The sequence below is a fragment of the Salvelinus alpinus genome, chromosome 7 (genome assembly GCF_045679555.1).
Source record: "Salvelinus alpinus chromosome 7, SLU_Salpinus.1, whole genome shotgun sequence".
Classification (NCBI taxonomy): Eukaryota; Metazoa; Chordata; class Actinopteri; order Salmoniformes; family Salmonidae; genus Salvelinus; species Salvelinus alpinus.
Genome location: NC_092092.1, coordinates 30,979,187 through 30,995,724, shown reverse-complemented (window position 1 = coordinate 30,995,724; position 16,538 = coordinate 30,979,187). Strand labels below are relative to the sequence as shown.

At 43.9% G+C, this 16,538-nt stretch overlaps 1 protein-coding gene across 5 annotated transcripts in view; it reads left to right on the top strand.

Annotated features, from left to right (window-relative positions):
* Positions 1–222: 222 nt before the first annotated feature.
* The window catches only part of LOC139580789 (protein shisa-6-like), a 72,933-nt gene continuing 56,617 nt past the window's right edge, over positions 223–16,538 (top strand). For all 5 annotated transcript variants that reach the window (XM_071409801.1, XM_071409800.1, XM_071409799.1 and 2 more), the window contains exons 1-4: positions 223–312; positions 820–1,742; positions 5,006–5,166; positions 9,941–10,042. In XM_071409801.1, coding sequence (XP_071265902.1) covers positions 1,210–1,742; positions 5,006–5,166; positions 9,941–10,042 — 796 coding nt within the window. In that variant the 5' untranslated portion in view covers positions 223–312; positions 820–1,209. The remainder of the gene's footprint in view (positions 313–819; positions 1,743–5,005; positions 5,167–9,940; positions 10,043–16,538) is intronic.

Sequence of the window (16,538 nt, the reverse complement as noted above, 5' to 3'; positions counted from 1 at the left end):
TGTTGTGACTATGGTAGCTAATATTGTAATATTGTAATATTGCCGCTTATTTCTCGTTTTTCAAGCAAAGGTCTTTAGGGAGTTTGAGAGCACAGATGGTTGCTTCGCCTAGCTGAGTTCTGCTAGAAGCAAACCGAACCTATGTATGTGGACGCCTTGAAAGGGAGACGAAGGAAGGGAGGGAGGAGAAAAAAAGAGAGACGGGGAAGGGAGGGGAGAAGTGGAAAGTGGTCTCTTGCTGAGCTCTGATATTCTATTCACTCTCTCCGCGCCAGACAGAGAGCAAGCAAGTCAACAGCAATCTTGATAGAGGTAGGTTTTATCACCAAAACTTTAACTTTGACCTATTGCTTGTGCCTCAGCTTAATATGCAGATATCTACATTACATTGCGTTGTGTTGTGCTTTTTCCTGTAAGATAAAATGAAATACCTTACTTTTATGCAGTCTAATATATTGAAATAGGCTATTCGTTGGCGATATTTTACTGAGTAAAAACAAATATTTGGCTGCAATTAAAACAGTTTTGTACATATTGGTTCTACTCTGTTAGAATTGTATGCATTTGGATATTTCCAGTTGCAACGTCTGTGCATTGAAAGGGATTTAAACACGCACGTATTGACTGCATGCAGCCAATATGATAAGCCCAGACGCCCTGAATGGCAAATACTTCACGAAAGGGACGTGACAAAAAAAAACGCTTTTCAGAAATAAATGAGTGCTTTCCATCGCGTGGCTGAATAGTTGGTTGACTTAATGCGCCACCCTTGACGTGCGGATAATGGCTAATGACGCGTTTTGCTTGTTTCCTCTACAGCGCAACTTTCACCACAGCAAGATGTGCGCACAAACCCTACTGTTTAAAGACAGCTCGACCTAAGGCGCGCCACAGAAATCAGGACATTGGACAGCGACACCCGGCCGATTTCAGAACCTCCAACCCGGCGGAAAGCACAAAGTCCCCGGCTCTCGACCCTCCTATCAGAGAGCAATGGGTTGCAGAAGCTCTGCTATTAATGTTAAACTTAACTCACTCTTCTACCCAGTATGGTAACAGTATCGATACTGAGGGGACCAACGCGAGTGGCGGATGCCAGGGTTGCAACTGCCTTGACAGACTAAGAGCCCTATCACATTCACTTCAAGTACCAAGTCAGAAAAGAACACAAGCGTCGCGTCAGAAGTGAATTGACAGGTTAGACACACCATGGGGATACGGCACCTTTTGCTGCTCCTCATATACCTGGATCCCCTGAGCGTTTTCTGCGCCGCCACGGGAGGCAAGAAAGTGAAGACGGAGACCAAGCGGACTCCCAAGGCAAAAGAAGCCAACATCACCGCGGCGGTCCCCACCGCTGCGCCGCAGAAGAACACGACCAAGGACTACGATATGTGCACGGGTTACTACGACGTGAGCGGACAATTTGATAGAGAGTTTGCGTGTAACAACACGGTTCACCGCTACTGCTGCGGGTCCTGCTTCCTGCGGTTCTGTTGCCAGGAAAAAGAAAAACGAGTGGATCAGTCAAGCTGTAAAAACTACAACACGCCGGACTGGGTGAAAACGCCTCCCCCGTCGCCAGCCTCGACGGGACAGCCTTTTGACCCGAGTATGGACCAGACGAACACCGCGGTGTACATCACCTGTGGGATCATAGCTTTTATTTTAGTGGTGGGAGTTTCGGCTAAAGTTGCCTACGACAAAGCCACAGAGCCACCTCAGGAAATGAATATCCATAGGTAAGTCAGAATGACTGAATTAATGAACGTCTGCTTGGGTGCAAAGCCCGCTCGTATGTGTGCCGCAACATGATCTGGACTTTAATGTCTTGAGACAAAAATGTCAATGTCGTTAAACATATTATTCTGTAATGAAATCATGTTCGCATGCAGTATAAAATATATTATGGATTATCAACCTGTCAATTGAAATGTTCAGTTTTCCGTATAACATGGCCTAGCTAATATGGGGCGTATCCACAGCCCCCAGCCCCAATATGCCAAGAGGTCTGACCCTTGAACTAAGAACACTAGCCGCACCTGGAACAGTTGTACAGTAGACTGACTATATTACTACATGGCAATTAAGGGTCAGAGGTCATAGTTCAGCCTACTGTGAGGTGTCACGTGTCAATTGTTATATCTGACATGAATGGGTCCCTTTCTATGTGTGTGAATTATGGCAGTTCTCATACTTTTTAAACGTTAACTTTAGATGTGATTTAGATGTGCTTGAGATTAGATTTGTGCCCAATAGAAATGAATGGTAAATAATGTATTGTGTCATTTTGGAGTCACTTTTATTGTAAATAAGAATAGAATATGTCTCTAAACACTTCTACATTCATGTGAATGCTACCATGATAACGGATAATACTTCATTACCATTCCTTTATAATAATTACCATTCATTTCTATTGGGCACTAAATCATTTGAAACACAACCAAAACGAACAGGAAACACATTTTGTAGAGTCACAAGCTTGATGTAGTCATTGCAGACTAGGAATATGGGACCAAATACTACATTTTGGACTACTTTCTTTATTTTGACCCATACCGTTTAAGAAAAAACAAATCTGTTTCTCTGGGCGATTGTATTAGTATAAAATAATAAAATGTCCCAATTTCTTGGAGCATACAACATAGCTCAGTATTTGAATATTTTTTTTATACAGTTATTGCTCATGTTTGTATATCAATAGTGTCAATCATTTCGGACCCCACTATATATGGCTCTGGCTCTGCTTGCTCCATATATGGCACCCCTAAACGTTCTATAAAGAACTCCTTTGTAGGGTTCTTTGATCCGAACCCCAGCCATGGGAAACACTGCAAACGTACGGAGGCTGCAAACAGTGAGCTCTGTCACTCAGGCAATAAGCATTCAACCAATCCATAATTGAACAGCAAATGATTTGCGATTGTTGCAAAAGTTGCTTAAATTACCAAAAGAAAACACACATTGTATACACTGTTAACCTTCTGGATACAACACATCTGCTATGTGATATTGGCACAATGTAGTTTTTATTTATATATATATATATTGATACTTCATTACATGTAACCTTTTTTAAACCCAATAGGGCTACTTTTCTATTGGAGTTTGGATGTTAGGGGTGGATATGGTACGATGAAAAAAGATTAGCTCTATCTCTTTCACAAGATGTGTTTTTAATTCATGTCAATTTACCAACATTTTTGAAAATGGATATTTTGCGTTTTGGAATGAAAGTCTTTTATATGAGAAAACATCTGACTTTTAACCAGGTAGAGATATGTCCTGCCAATACAGTCTGACACTGCTTATAAAAATGACCTTATCACCCACTCATAGTTCAAATGGTGCATATATTAAAACAATTATATTCTATTGGATTATACAGAATTGAGGTTAAATGCCGGAAGGCCATTAATACAGTATTGTACACATGAAAGCCGAAAAAAAATGCAGAGGTGTTCAAAGGGAAACATCTAAATGATTTGGATAGCCAGGCTTGTTGGCTGGCAAATCAGGTATGTGGGTGAGGGAATGATCCTACTGATGCTACTGATGCATATTTTATGTCTTTTTTGAGCATGTTTCATTGCAGGTGTTGTGATGAATCTGGTTTCTGCATCGTAAACCCGATGTAATAATGCGGAGAGCACTGATGATGCATCATCCCTTAAAATGGAAACGGATAAATCCAGACACACAGCAATGTCTATCCACGTTTCCCTCGTAAAAATACTCATAAAATGTCAAGGCCTTTGCTATGTCAAGTCAAACCAGTTTGTTATCAGTTGACTGTTATAGACCATAAAATTTAAAAATCTAACTTCTATTCAAGCCCCCCCACTCCCATACCACCTATCATACCAACACTTTCTCAGTGGTGGTGGTGTGTGCATTCTCAGCCTGCAGTGGTGAACTGACAAGGGTTAATCAGCATTATGTTGGAGATTTCCACCAAGTAGCTGTTTGTAGTTATGTGTGTAAGCTTCCGTGTGTTTTCTCAGCTGTTTCCCGGGTCCCTTTGGGCTTTGCCACATTACAGTTACCACAGACTAGTGGACAACACATGTTGGAGAGCAGACATCGATGAGCAACCGCTGACAAACATTGTACTCTCCCTCTATGACGCATGGTCCTTTCCTACATGCATGACTCAACACAGGCGTAAGCTAGAGACAGTGGATAATGTATCACGTTAAGGTCAAAGGATCATTATAATTGCTTCCGAGTGGCGCAGCGGTCTGAGGCACTGCATCTCAGTGCAAGAGGCGTCACTACAGTCCCTGGTTTGAATCCAGGCTGCATCACATCCGGCTGTGATTGGGAGTCCCATAGGGCGGCACACAATCGGCCCAGCGTAGGCCGGGGTAGGCCGTCATTGTAACTAATCATTTTTTCTTAACTGACTTGCCTAGTTAAATAAAGTTTAAATTTAAAAATAATAAGAATAATAATAATTGCTTGACACATCTGCACAACAGCAAATCCAATGTTAAAGTACCTAACTGAAAGACACAGGTGTGAAATAACTAAGAAACAGGAACAATATTTATAGAGCAGCAAAGGTTATGCTGTAGAGATATTTGTCATGCACGAGGCTTTGAGCAACCGCAGCAATGCAAACATCATTTTATTTCCTCCTCTTCCGAAGTGCTGCCAGAAAAAAATCTAATATTGTGGTTGTTTTCTTTCATGAGGCTGTTGAGTTTTTCTATTCCCTCTCTTCCCTCTCCTCCTCGTCCCCGAGGGTACCATACCTCCATACACACCTGGTGTCGGCCTGAAAAACACTACCATTCAACCTAATTAGAACTGCTTCTCATACACACAACTCTGTTTCTGTTTCTACTGTTTTATTAATGGTTCTCTGTAACCCTTCAGTGCCAAGAAGACTCACTCACTTTGGAGTTTAGTGTAGCTGCTTGGAGAAGTTAGCTAAATAGTAGTAACAGTGACATTTGGTGCCCAAAATATTCAACGTTTTCACTCTGTGTGTCCCCAGGGCCCTTGCAGACATCCTGAGGCAGCAGGGGCCCATTCCCATATCTCAGTACGACTGTGAGAACTTTGCAGCGATGAACGGCTCTCCCAAAGACAACACTCCTCAACGAACCTCCTCCAAGAACCACTACACCCCTGTCCACCAGTCCAAGTCCAACCACGGTACATTACCTTTATAGTATGCTACATATATTCTACTGTTTTGGGTACATATCTTCAAAGACAAATTGGTGATGGGCAAATTTGTGAAGCGGTATGAGAATAGTGTGTGAAGTGTGTGAATGTGTTTGTGCATCATCTTTATCCTTCATGACTTTGACCTGCTTAATCAACTGCACGAGACTGTTACTGTATTGATACGTGTCAGTGGTCTCTTATCCTTTGTGTATGAGTGCACACATTGTGTGTCTACGGCATGCTGCTCTCCCTGTCAATGGTGTAATCTCCTATGTTAACATCCCATAATCATCAGATTTGTGTACGAGTGGGAACAAGAGGGAGAGAGAGAAAGAGAGGGATAGAGACAGTAGAGAGAGGAAGAGAGGGATAGAGACAGTAGAGAGAGGAAGAAAGACAGACAGAGGCCCTGTTAGTGTAGATCATTGTGGCTGGTGAGGGAACAGGGCCGGGCCGTCTGTGGCAGGGTGGAAACGGTGTACGCTGAGTAGTTCAGAGGGTGAGTCAGCCAAGGATGACACCCTGAAACACAGACCGCAGCGAGGCCGTGACCGCTTCGGCACGCATGGGAATGGGATTCAACCACACGGCTGGGAAGTGGGAACAGAACAACACTGACAGGGGGTGTAAAATCTCGGTTCTGGGATCTCTGAAGAGATACAATCCTCCAACCACAAACCTGTCTCATGTTTACTGTGAGTGTGAGGCATGTCTGAGTTGAGCGAGAGGGAGAGAAAGAGTAAAAGAGAAAGGAGTTTGAGAGATACACAGTAAGACAGAAAAAGAGTGGAGAGAGGAAGAGACTGTGGCCGTATCCGAAAACCCATACTTCTGTACCTCAACACAACAAGAGAAAGGGAAGACAGACAGACAGACAGACAGAGAAAGACCTAAAAATCCACTCGCGTGGACAAAAGACATGCAGAGACACACAGCGGGACAGACAAACAGATGTGCAGGCTAGGCAAACAAGTGTGTCAGGTTTCAGACCAGTGCATTTAGGTTGCAGAGCATGGCGGGCCATGTCGACCCCGGTCTGTCGACCCCGGTCTGTCGACCCCAGTCTGCTCCCAGTCAGCGGCCCTGTCTGTCTCCCTGACTCACTGTATCAATCTGGTCCTAATGCTGTGGCCCACCGAGCCGTGCAAGGCACAGGGGGAATGCACCCACCCAACTGGATGACCTTGTGGGAAGTCAAACTCAGCGGAGGTCAAGCATCTCGCTCTCTCTGTGCCTTTCTGTCTGCCTGTCTGGTTGTGTCTCTGTCTGCCTGCCTTCCTGCACACAATCGTTGTTAGTGTTAGCTAGTGAACATAGCTCATCATGTAGGCTAGCTTATCCCATCCAAGCCCAGCTCGCCCTACACTGTGGACCAGGCAGTCCTGTGGACATGAAAGGCAGTGACAGGCAGAAGAGAGATGGCATGGGTAATGTGTGGGTATAAATTGGGAGTTGCCTTTCTATGCACTAACAGGATCAGGATCGGTGGTACAGCAGCACAGGGAGAGAGAGAGATAGAAACCACTCACTCGCAGTGAAAATGCATATTCATGTGTGGCAAGATGCGCATCCAGTATAATACAGTATTGTAGTGCTCCTGAGGAGAAGATTTATTTCTATGGGAGATGTCCCCGCTGAGGATGACACAGTTAGATAGACAGAACATGGAGAACGGAAAGAAAGAAAGAAACAGAATGAAAGAAAGACACAAATAAATGAATAAATGAAAGAAACCCTGCACACACGCCGCAGCCTTCCAAGACGAGCCCCTCGGGTCTCTTAAATCAGATGTCCCAGAGTCCTCGGTAACCAGGTATAGCTAAAAGTCTGGAGAGGCCTCAGAGGACCCTCTCTAACTGAGCCAAGAGATGAAATGACCACACCATCCCCTCTAATCCTAACATGGAATGCCGTGGTTTTCCACATCACAAGAAAACCCACTTTGCCAAAAAAACAGAGAAAACAGATTTTCTTAGCATAGTTTTAGATAAATTCCTAAAAATGCAGGCCGGGCTTGTCACAGGTATCCTTGGTAGATTGCCAGAAAACCTGTCCCGCCGTCCGGGCATTTTTAAAAACAGATCCCGGAGCAAACTGTGCAGACAGCAGAATAGGATACCATGCTATTTATATTGTCATCCACTCTGCTTGAGTTGTAAGCTTCAAAACCTGTTTTTAGGTCTGAGAGTTAACATTATACACCCTGCAGCCACAACAAGGAAAAGTCCTTGACAGTTGTTCAGTTTAGAGGGCTTGAGTAGATTTGACGTTAAACGTACTTCTGGGTTTGAAGTAAAGAAACAAAGCGAGAGAAAATGAATGAATAGTTATTTTTGGACCCGTATAGCTCTCATGGGGAAAAACATTTACATTACACTGCAAATACAGATTTTGTTACTGTATGTTGGTTGTTGCTAAAAATGTGAATTAAGTCCATAATGAATAGAGGAAGTTATGTTTATTGTAGTGTGCAGAATAACAACAACAGTTTCTCTGACATTCAAAGTTCAATGATGACTCTGATGCACAAACAGCTAATGGTGACTATATACAAATGACAACCATTTCATCTTCTCGCTTTTTACGCAACCATGTTTTGATATGACTTTTGGACATTTCCCACAGCTCTTTAGTGCTGTGTGTGTGTGTGTGTGTGTGTGTGTGTGTGTGTGTGTGTGTGTGTGTGTGTGTGTGTGTGTGTGTGTGTGTGTGTGTGTGTGTATATGTGTATGTATATGTGTGTGTGTGTGTGTGTGTGTGTGTCTATTGCTCGGAGAGTTTGGCAGCACAGCATGCATGAGTTTTGCCTGGATTACTAAACTATGATTTAATTAGTCTAATTAAGATATGGTTCGCCGATTGGCACTTTTCATAATCAGATTCAGTCTGCACTTTTTTTCTCTCGACATTTTCTGTTTTTCTAATCTTCCAACAATTAATCCTAAGACTGCATGGCTATTACATATCCTCTCTGACCTCCCTCCCTCTCTCCTTCCCTGTGGGCTTGGTAATCATCTCCTCCATTTAAAGAGGGGTATTTCTATGCTGACTGTGTCAACATGGTTAGTATAAACCACCTCCTGTGTGCACCTGTGTTGTGTGTGTCAGAGCGTGCATGTGCTCATGCGCATGTGTGTGTGTGTGTGTGTGTGTGCGTGCGTGCATGGTCGTGTGTGTATGTGAGAGGTGTGTGGGTGGCGAGGCAGGTGCGAGGGTGTAATTCCTCTTATGAAGACCTTTAAGTGTAGCATCGTACAGTTACTTCTTGTTAATTAGAAGCTATTTTGCATAATGACATCAAGCATCCACTACTATGTTCTAGGTAACACAGTATTTAACCCGTTGGTTTCGTGAGCGATCAACAATTCTGACATGAAAAATAAGTATTGCACAGTACAACATGGGTAGATTGGTTGTTACAAAGGCTGAGCGCTTACCCTGCATGGGAGGTTGAGAGAGAGAGAGAGAGAGAGAGAGAGAGAGAGAGAGAGAGAGAGAGAGAGAGAGAGAGAGAGAGAGAGAGAGAGAGAGAGAGAGAGAGAGAGAGAGAGAGAGAGAGAGAGAGAGAGAGAGAGAGAGAGAGAGAGAGAGAGAGAGAGAGAGAGAGAGAGAGCAGTACATACAGTACATGCTACAGAGGATGTGCATGTCACCATGTCCCCTCCACAGTAGATAGGGAACTGACCACGCTGTAAAACCACTATACCATGTCAATTACCCCCGCCTGTCTCACTGTGGTAAAGCTTAATCGCCCTTGGAGTTGAATAACCTTGCCAGTCTCTCCGAGCTACACAACACCACCTCTCCCTCTCATTCCATAATGAAATTATCTGATTATTAACATTCTTCTGCTCACAAAAGAATATAGAGCCGGGAACTCGAGAAGGTACAAAAAAAGTGATCACGTGTCAAAGGTACCTCTCTATCTCCTACATCTTTCACATGCATAGGTGATCATTGGAGGTGAAAGTCACGTATCCTTTTATCAAGGGCAATACATTCGTAATGCATAGCCTTTTCCGTGGCGGCGCTTCACGCTATCTCACCTTAATAAGTTGGGGAAAGAATCAGGAGAAGGGGATTGGGATTGGGTCTGAAGAGGTCCTTTGGATTCACAGGTTGTCTTCTAGGGTCAGGAACATGGCCTACCCATGATAAAGGTTAGACAGGAAGGATCGTGTGTGTGTGTGTGTGTGTGTGTGTGTGTGTGTGTGTGTGTGTGTGTGTGTGTGTGTGTGTGTGTGTGTGTGTGTGTGTGTGTGTGTGTGTGTGTGTGTGTGTGTGTGTGTGTGTGTGAGTGCTCGCAACACAATTTCCATGGTAATGGAATGGGAGGATAATACAGGCGAGACGTACAGTAAGCCTAAGACATGATATCTGCAGCTATGGCAACCTCTGGTAAGTGAAGCATGATTGGGTTCACAGTGGTCTTTCCTGTGAGCAGATACAATCTATGGCTTTTTATTAGCATGTTTATTTATTTATTTATTTACACTAGTTTTCTTTCATTTTCCATATTAAAGAGAGAATGATCAAGGGGTTCTGATAGCAACAGTGATAGTGAGAATCAAAGTAATCGGAAGTATCTGCTGTTTTCAGGTGATTCAAAAGAAGAGGTTTTGATGAAAGTCGGTAGACCAAAGATTTAGTACTTCGATCAACAAGAGAAACTTTGCAAGTAAGCAGTCTTTGGAAGACTCCTCCTCGATGTCCCTATAGGTTTACACCAGGTTTCTGACTCTGTGATTGGCTCTTGCAGGTCTCCAATACGGGAAGGAGAGCATCCGCAGCAGTGGGGGTCACGACCTTCATACTTTCATCTCTTCCGGGTTCGTCACGTTGGGCCGCGGCCAGCCCAAAGGTACAGTACAACACGTTCTATATCTTATCTATTTAGCTCTATATAACCCTTAATCTTATCGATCCAACTCTATCTAACCTCTGACCCTTATAAAGCTTATCCATATTCCTCTATCCAACCCCTTATCCACCAATCACCATCCCTCCATACACTGACCAGACTCCTTCTGCTGAGTCAACAATGATTCATACTTCTCCTCTGCTTTCCTCTCTCATTCCCTCTTTACCTCTTTCTCTCCCCGTGGCCGTGGCCTATATCTGTCTTGCCTAGTACTACATACCGTGTACTAATGGCATTTAAAGTATGCAACATTTTTGAAATTTCACATGCTATAAAGCTTTCTATTTTGCGTACCCAAAATGCTTACTGTTCAGAACGCAAGTACGGTCCCTCTCTCTCTCTCTCTCACACACACACACACACGCACGCACGCACGCACGCACGCACGCACGCACGCACGCACGCACGCACGCACGCACGCACGCACGCACGCACGCACGCACGCACGCACGCACGCACGCACGCACGCACGCACGCACGCACGCACGCACGCACGCACGCACGCACGCACGCACGCACGCACGCACGCACGCACGCACGCACACACACACACACACACACACACACACACACACACACACACACACACACACACACACACACACACACACACACACACACACACACACACACACACACACACACACACACACACACACACACACACACACAGTAACACAAGCATTTTGCTGCACTCACTATAGCATCTGCAGAACTGTGTACGTGACCAATAAACGCTGATTTGATTTTGATTTGCCTCTCTTTCTCTCTCTCTTCACCCTGGACCGATTCTCTCTCTAACCCAAAAGGCCTTGCGTTCTATTGGAACTACCCAGCCTCCCCCATACTGCGCACACTGTACCTCTGCCATGTTATATACATTATTATCGGTGTGCATCTTTGTTTGATGTCAAGACATTGGGGTAAAGGAAATAGAAAATGCACAGAAAAACAGCGATGTTGCCGTCTACCTGGCTTAGAGCGTGGGGTGTAAACCATGACCCTGCCATCTACATACACCCACGGAGGACACTCACACACACACTCACACACTCTCACACACACGCACACACACACATATACCACCTCCAGATGGATGTCATTAGCTAGGCCCTGTGTTTCCCCGTGGGTTAAATACTGATTAGTATGCATCACTGTAGACTGTCCTGTTGTGATTCATTCTCTTCCATTTACCTTCCATTTAACACACACTAGGGATATGTCACTTCTAGAAGTTGCAATGTGTGTGTGTGTGTGTGTGTGTGTGTGAGAGTGGGTATGTGTGCGCGGTTGAGTGTTTAGTTTAGTTTATTATAATCCCCGTTAGCTACTGCACATGCAGCAGCTACTCTTCCTGGGGTCCACATATAAAACATTAATAGACAACAACATCAGATATGACATTAAATGTAAAAATAAAATACAAAATAAGAGCTGTATATATATATATTGTGTGTGTGTCCATCTCCTCCCACTCTTGTCTAGCTAAATGTATACTGTAGCTTATACACACATATTTATATACACAGTGCCTTCGGGAATGTATTCAGACCCCTTGACTTTTTCCACATTTTGTTACGTTACAGCCTTATTCGAAAATGTATTAAAAAAAAAACTCAGCAAAAAAACTCAGCAATCTACACACAATACCCGATAATGACAAAGTGAAAATAAGTTGTAAGAAATTTTTGCAAAAACCCCCCAAAAAACAGAAATACTTTATTTACATAATTATTCAGAATTGTCTGTAGAGCTCCGAGACAGGATTGTGTCGAGGCACAGATCTGGGGAAGTGTAGCAGCATTGAAGCAGCATTGAAGGTCCCCAAGAACACAGTGTCCTCCATATACTTAAATGGAAGAAGTTTGGAAGCACCAAGACTCTTCCTAGAGCCGGCCGCCCGGCCAAACTGAGCAATCGGGGGAGAAGGGCCTTGGTCAGGGAGATGACCAAGAACCCGATGGTCACCCTGACAGAGCTGCAGAGTTCCTCTGTGGAGATGGGAAACCTTCCAGAAGGACAACTATCTCTGCAACACTCCACCAATCAGGCCTTTATGGTAGAGTGGCCAGACGGAAGCCACTCCTCAGTAAAAGACATGACAGCCCACTTGGAGTTTGCCAAAAGCCACATAAAGAGTCTCAGATCATGAGAAACAAGATTATGTGGTCTGATGAAACCAAGATTGAACTCTTTGGCCTGAATGCCAAGCGTCACGTCTGGAGGAAACCTGGCACCATCCCTACGGTGAAGCATGGTGGTGGCAGCATCATGCTGTGGGGATTTTGTTTAGCGGCAGGGACTGGTAGACTAGTCAGGATTGAGGCAAAGATGAAAGGAGCAAAGTACAGAGAGATCCTTGATAAAAACCTTCTCTAGAGCCCTCAGGACCTTAGACTGGGGCAAAGGTTCACCTTCCAACAGGACAACGACCCTAAGCACACAGCCAAGACAACGCAGGAGTGGCTTCTGGACAAGTCTCTGAATGTCCTGGAGTTGCCCAGCCAGAGCTCAGACTTGAACCGGATCGAACATCTCTGGAGAGCCCTGAAAATAGCTGGGCAGGGACGCTCCCCATCCAGCCTGACACAGCTTGAGATGAGTTGATGCTGTAATCGCTGCCAAAGGTGCTTCAACAAAGAACTGAGTAAAGGTTCTGAATACTTATGTAAATGTAGTATTTCAGTTTTCTACAGATTTCTAACAAACCAAATGTTTCTCTGTTTCTCTCTCTCTCTCTCTCTCTCTCTCTCTAGAGATATATATATACGTACATTTGATATTTCCATTTTTTATCTATATATATCTATTTGAGCAGTGTATATATATAGATAAAAAATTGAAATATCAAATGTACGTACAGTACCAGTCAAAAGTTCAGACACACCTACTCTCTCTAACCCAAAAGGCCTTGCGTTCTATTGGAACTCCCCAGCCACCCCCATACTGCGCACATTGTACCTCTGCCATGGTTCTAAATGAAACATGAGTCTTTCACAAGACACCGTCACTGGCCATAATTGCATTTAATATGTTATGACACAACATATTAGATAAACTGGAATGACACTAACTCACGGTAGCACAAATAAAATACAAAAATATTCGAATGAGCCTCTGCCACCTACATTTTAGTTATCACTAATGAGGAAAGAACACTTTTTCTGAACTGCAAAGAACCATTGAAGTCCTCAAAATCAATACGGTTCCACTTAGAACCATTACCCTTCCCAAAGAACCCTTGAGGAACCCTCTTTTCTTAGTTTGTTCATATACTTTGCATCTGTTATATTAGAAGCTTTACTGCATGAAGTCAGCCAACAGCCACATCTTGTTCCGTCGTCATGATTTCTGGTCCCTTTTGGGCGGTAGCAGTACAGTAGAAGAGTGGATAGGAAAAGCTACATCAATTATTATACATTAGGAGATGTATATCATCTGTTTTCACAGAGTCAATACTTCTTGAATCCATGTTCATCATATGAATTATGTCAGATGAGGAACATGTAATTGCGGCTCTGCAGATTTACACAGTGCACATTTGTCCCTGGGTTTGGCTGACATCTGGTCTGTTGCCTGCCCATAAACCCTGTTCTCTGTGGGGCTGAAGGGAGGGTTGGAGCTGGACCAGAACTGCATTGGGTGATACTCCAATAAATCAACATCTCTCTTCCTCACGAGGAATGGAGAGAGGGATTAAAATGTCATTTTCAACCTATTCTGTTCCAAAGGTGAATATTCTCTGCTTTGCTTCTGTTGTTTTAATGAGAGAAAGATGATTTATTGTTTACATAAAATTCCTTTGCTCCTTTTTTTGTGTCTCAGTGTGTTGTGGTCCCCGGGGGTAGGACTGTATACAATGGTATTCATCCAGAATGGCTACAGTGTTGCAGAGGAAGACTCTCTCTCTCTCTCTCTCTCTCTCTCTCTCTCTCTCTCTCTCTCTCTCTCTCTCTCTCTCTCTCTCTCTCTCTCTCTCTCTCTCTCTCTCTCTCTCTCTCTCTCTCTCTCTCTCTCTCTCTCTCTCTCTCTCTCTCTCTCTCTCTCTCTCTCTCTCTCTCTCTCTCTCTCTCTCTCTCTCTCTCTCTCTCTCTCTCTCTCTCTCCTTCTCTTTGTAGTTCCCCCATGAAACATGAGTAATGTGAATCGCTGCTACATTATATATCTGGTATTCTTTTTTGTTTTTTATATTCTCTCTACCAACATCCCAGATGATGCTTCCTCTGCTTCCATCCCCAGCTGTATATGTGTGAGGCATCACGGGGTATACTTTAGCAAAACCCAGAGTTTTGTAACAATGGGTAGTCATATTTTTTTCCCGGCGAACATACACATTTCCAGATTGGGTTCTTAGCACTTAGAATATAACAGATCTCCTGGGCTAGCTTGCGAAAAAATATACACAAGCAAACTAGGTCTTGTTACAGCTACAGTAGTTCTATGTTGTAGATGTGTTTCTGTCTCAGTTGAGCTTTCTTTTTGTCATGCAGTCCCTCTCCTCCTCTGTCTTGCTCATTCACCTCTTCCTCTCTGTCTGTCTGTCTGTCTGTCTGTCTGTCTGTCTGTCTGTCTGTCTGTCTGTCTGTCTGTCTGTCTGTCTGTCTGTCTGTCTGTCTGTCTGTCTGTCTGTCTGTCTGTCTGTCTGTCTGTCTGTCTGTCTGTCTGTCTGTCTGTCTGTCTGTCTGTCTCTCCCTCTGCTGTTAACACATGGATATTTCTATGGAGCTTATCCATTTGCAGCGAGGCACATGATATTCACATAGCAGCAGGATTGAATAACAAGATCAATCCCCTGCTTGTCTCTGACTTCGGTTTGGAGAATGTTCTCATTCGATATCACTCTTAACATCCTGCTAATGTACAGTAAGGAACTGGCCCTGCCCTCTCAGTTGATTTCTACTGGTCGTGGGTAAAAGCTTTTGACCAAAATCGGAGGAAAAAGGTTATTATAGAGTCATAATTTAGTTTTCAGGGCTGATGTTGAATAAGCAGGCATCTGTTCAGCTAGTTAATTACAGTGTGTGTGTGTGTGTGTGTTCAGCTAGTTAATTACAGTGTGTGTGTGTTTAGTAGTTAATTACAGGCAGTGTGTGGGTTTGTGTGTTGTTGTTTCCCTGGGGACTATATAGCAGAGGTCAAAAGGGCTGGAAGCTTCACATATGTCTGCTAGGGTTTACCACAACACTGGGTCCACCTCAAAGGAGTTCAAGCATAGCCTTTACCCAGAGCACAAAGACTAAATTATATATAGGCTAACTCTGTCTTATCCTTGTACAAAGTGAGTGAGAGAGTGAGAGGGTGAGAGAGTGAGAGAGTGAGAGAGTGAGTGAGAGAGAACTGTAGAATAGATACACATTTCTCAGAGACACTGATGCTTTTTTAAATACTGATTTGAGGCATCACATACACGTGCGCGCGCACACACACACCGCTTGTCTTTTCTCATTGCGTCGTATCCCGAGTTGCCTTCAACTATTGGCTTCATGTGTCAACTCCCACTCATTTCTATACCATGGGTCCACCGAGTCGCTCAATAGCTACAACATTCACACACATACTAATGGATTGGATTTACATACTTCGCCGCTTTACCAATCTTTAATTTACTCCTGTAGAACACCAAGTCACACCCATTCACATCCAGTCAGTATTTAACCTTCAAGGACCTTGTCCAACCTGCAGTGTCCCTGGCGGCATGCCAGCCGGTCGACAGACATTTACGTTGGTGCCCATCCATTTTTATGCCTTGCGTTGCGTGACACCTTAAAAGCCTTCCACTTCCTGTATCTGTGTGAGCAGGACAGGACAGGTGTATTCGGAGGGGGGAGTAGCCATCTGTTCAGTAGTCAGTGTTATCTGTGCTGGCTCTGACTACTACTGGGCTGCTCTCTCTATCTGGACCTTATCGTTCTGAGAGACACTCCTGTCTCCTCTGCCATCTGTCTGAATGACCAAGACGCCTCTTTCAATTCCTTTGCTCTTGTTGTTTCGTCCTAGACTGTCTCCGAAAGGGCACCTTATTCCCTGTATAGTCTGAGCCTTTTTTATCAAATAGAATTGTAAAAGTCTGTTTGTGTTCTGTGAATGGTAACGGTGACATTCAGCCATGCTATGGCAGTAGATATTTTCTGTTGATGTGGCTACTATGATATGCAATACATCAAAATAGGTATACATCAAAAATTCAGCTTGTCGCTGATCTTCAGTCTCCATCTTTAGTGGTCCTGTGTGACTCAGTGGGTAGAGCACGGACGGCGCTTGCAACTCCACAGTTGTGGGTTGGATTCCCACAGGGGATCAGTATAAAAAATGGATGAATATGTATGCTGACACTCTGGATAAGAGCGTCTACTAGATGACGTTTATGTAAACGCTGTAATTCTACAAAAGTTTTTGGAAAAACATCTCCAGAAAACAGAGCATGTCAGAGCTGCTC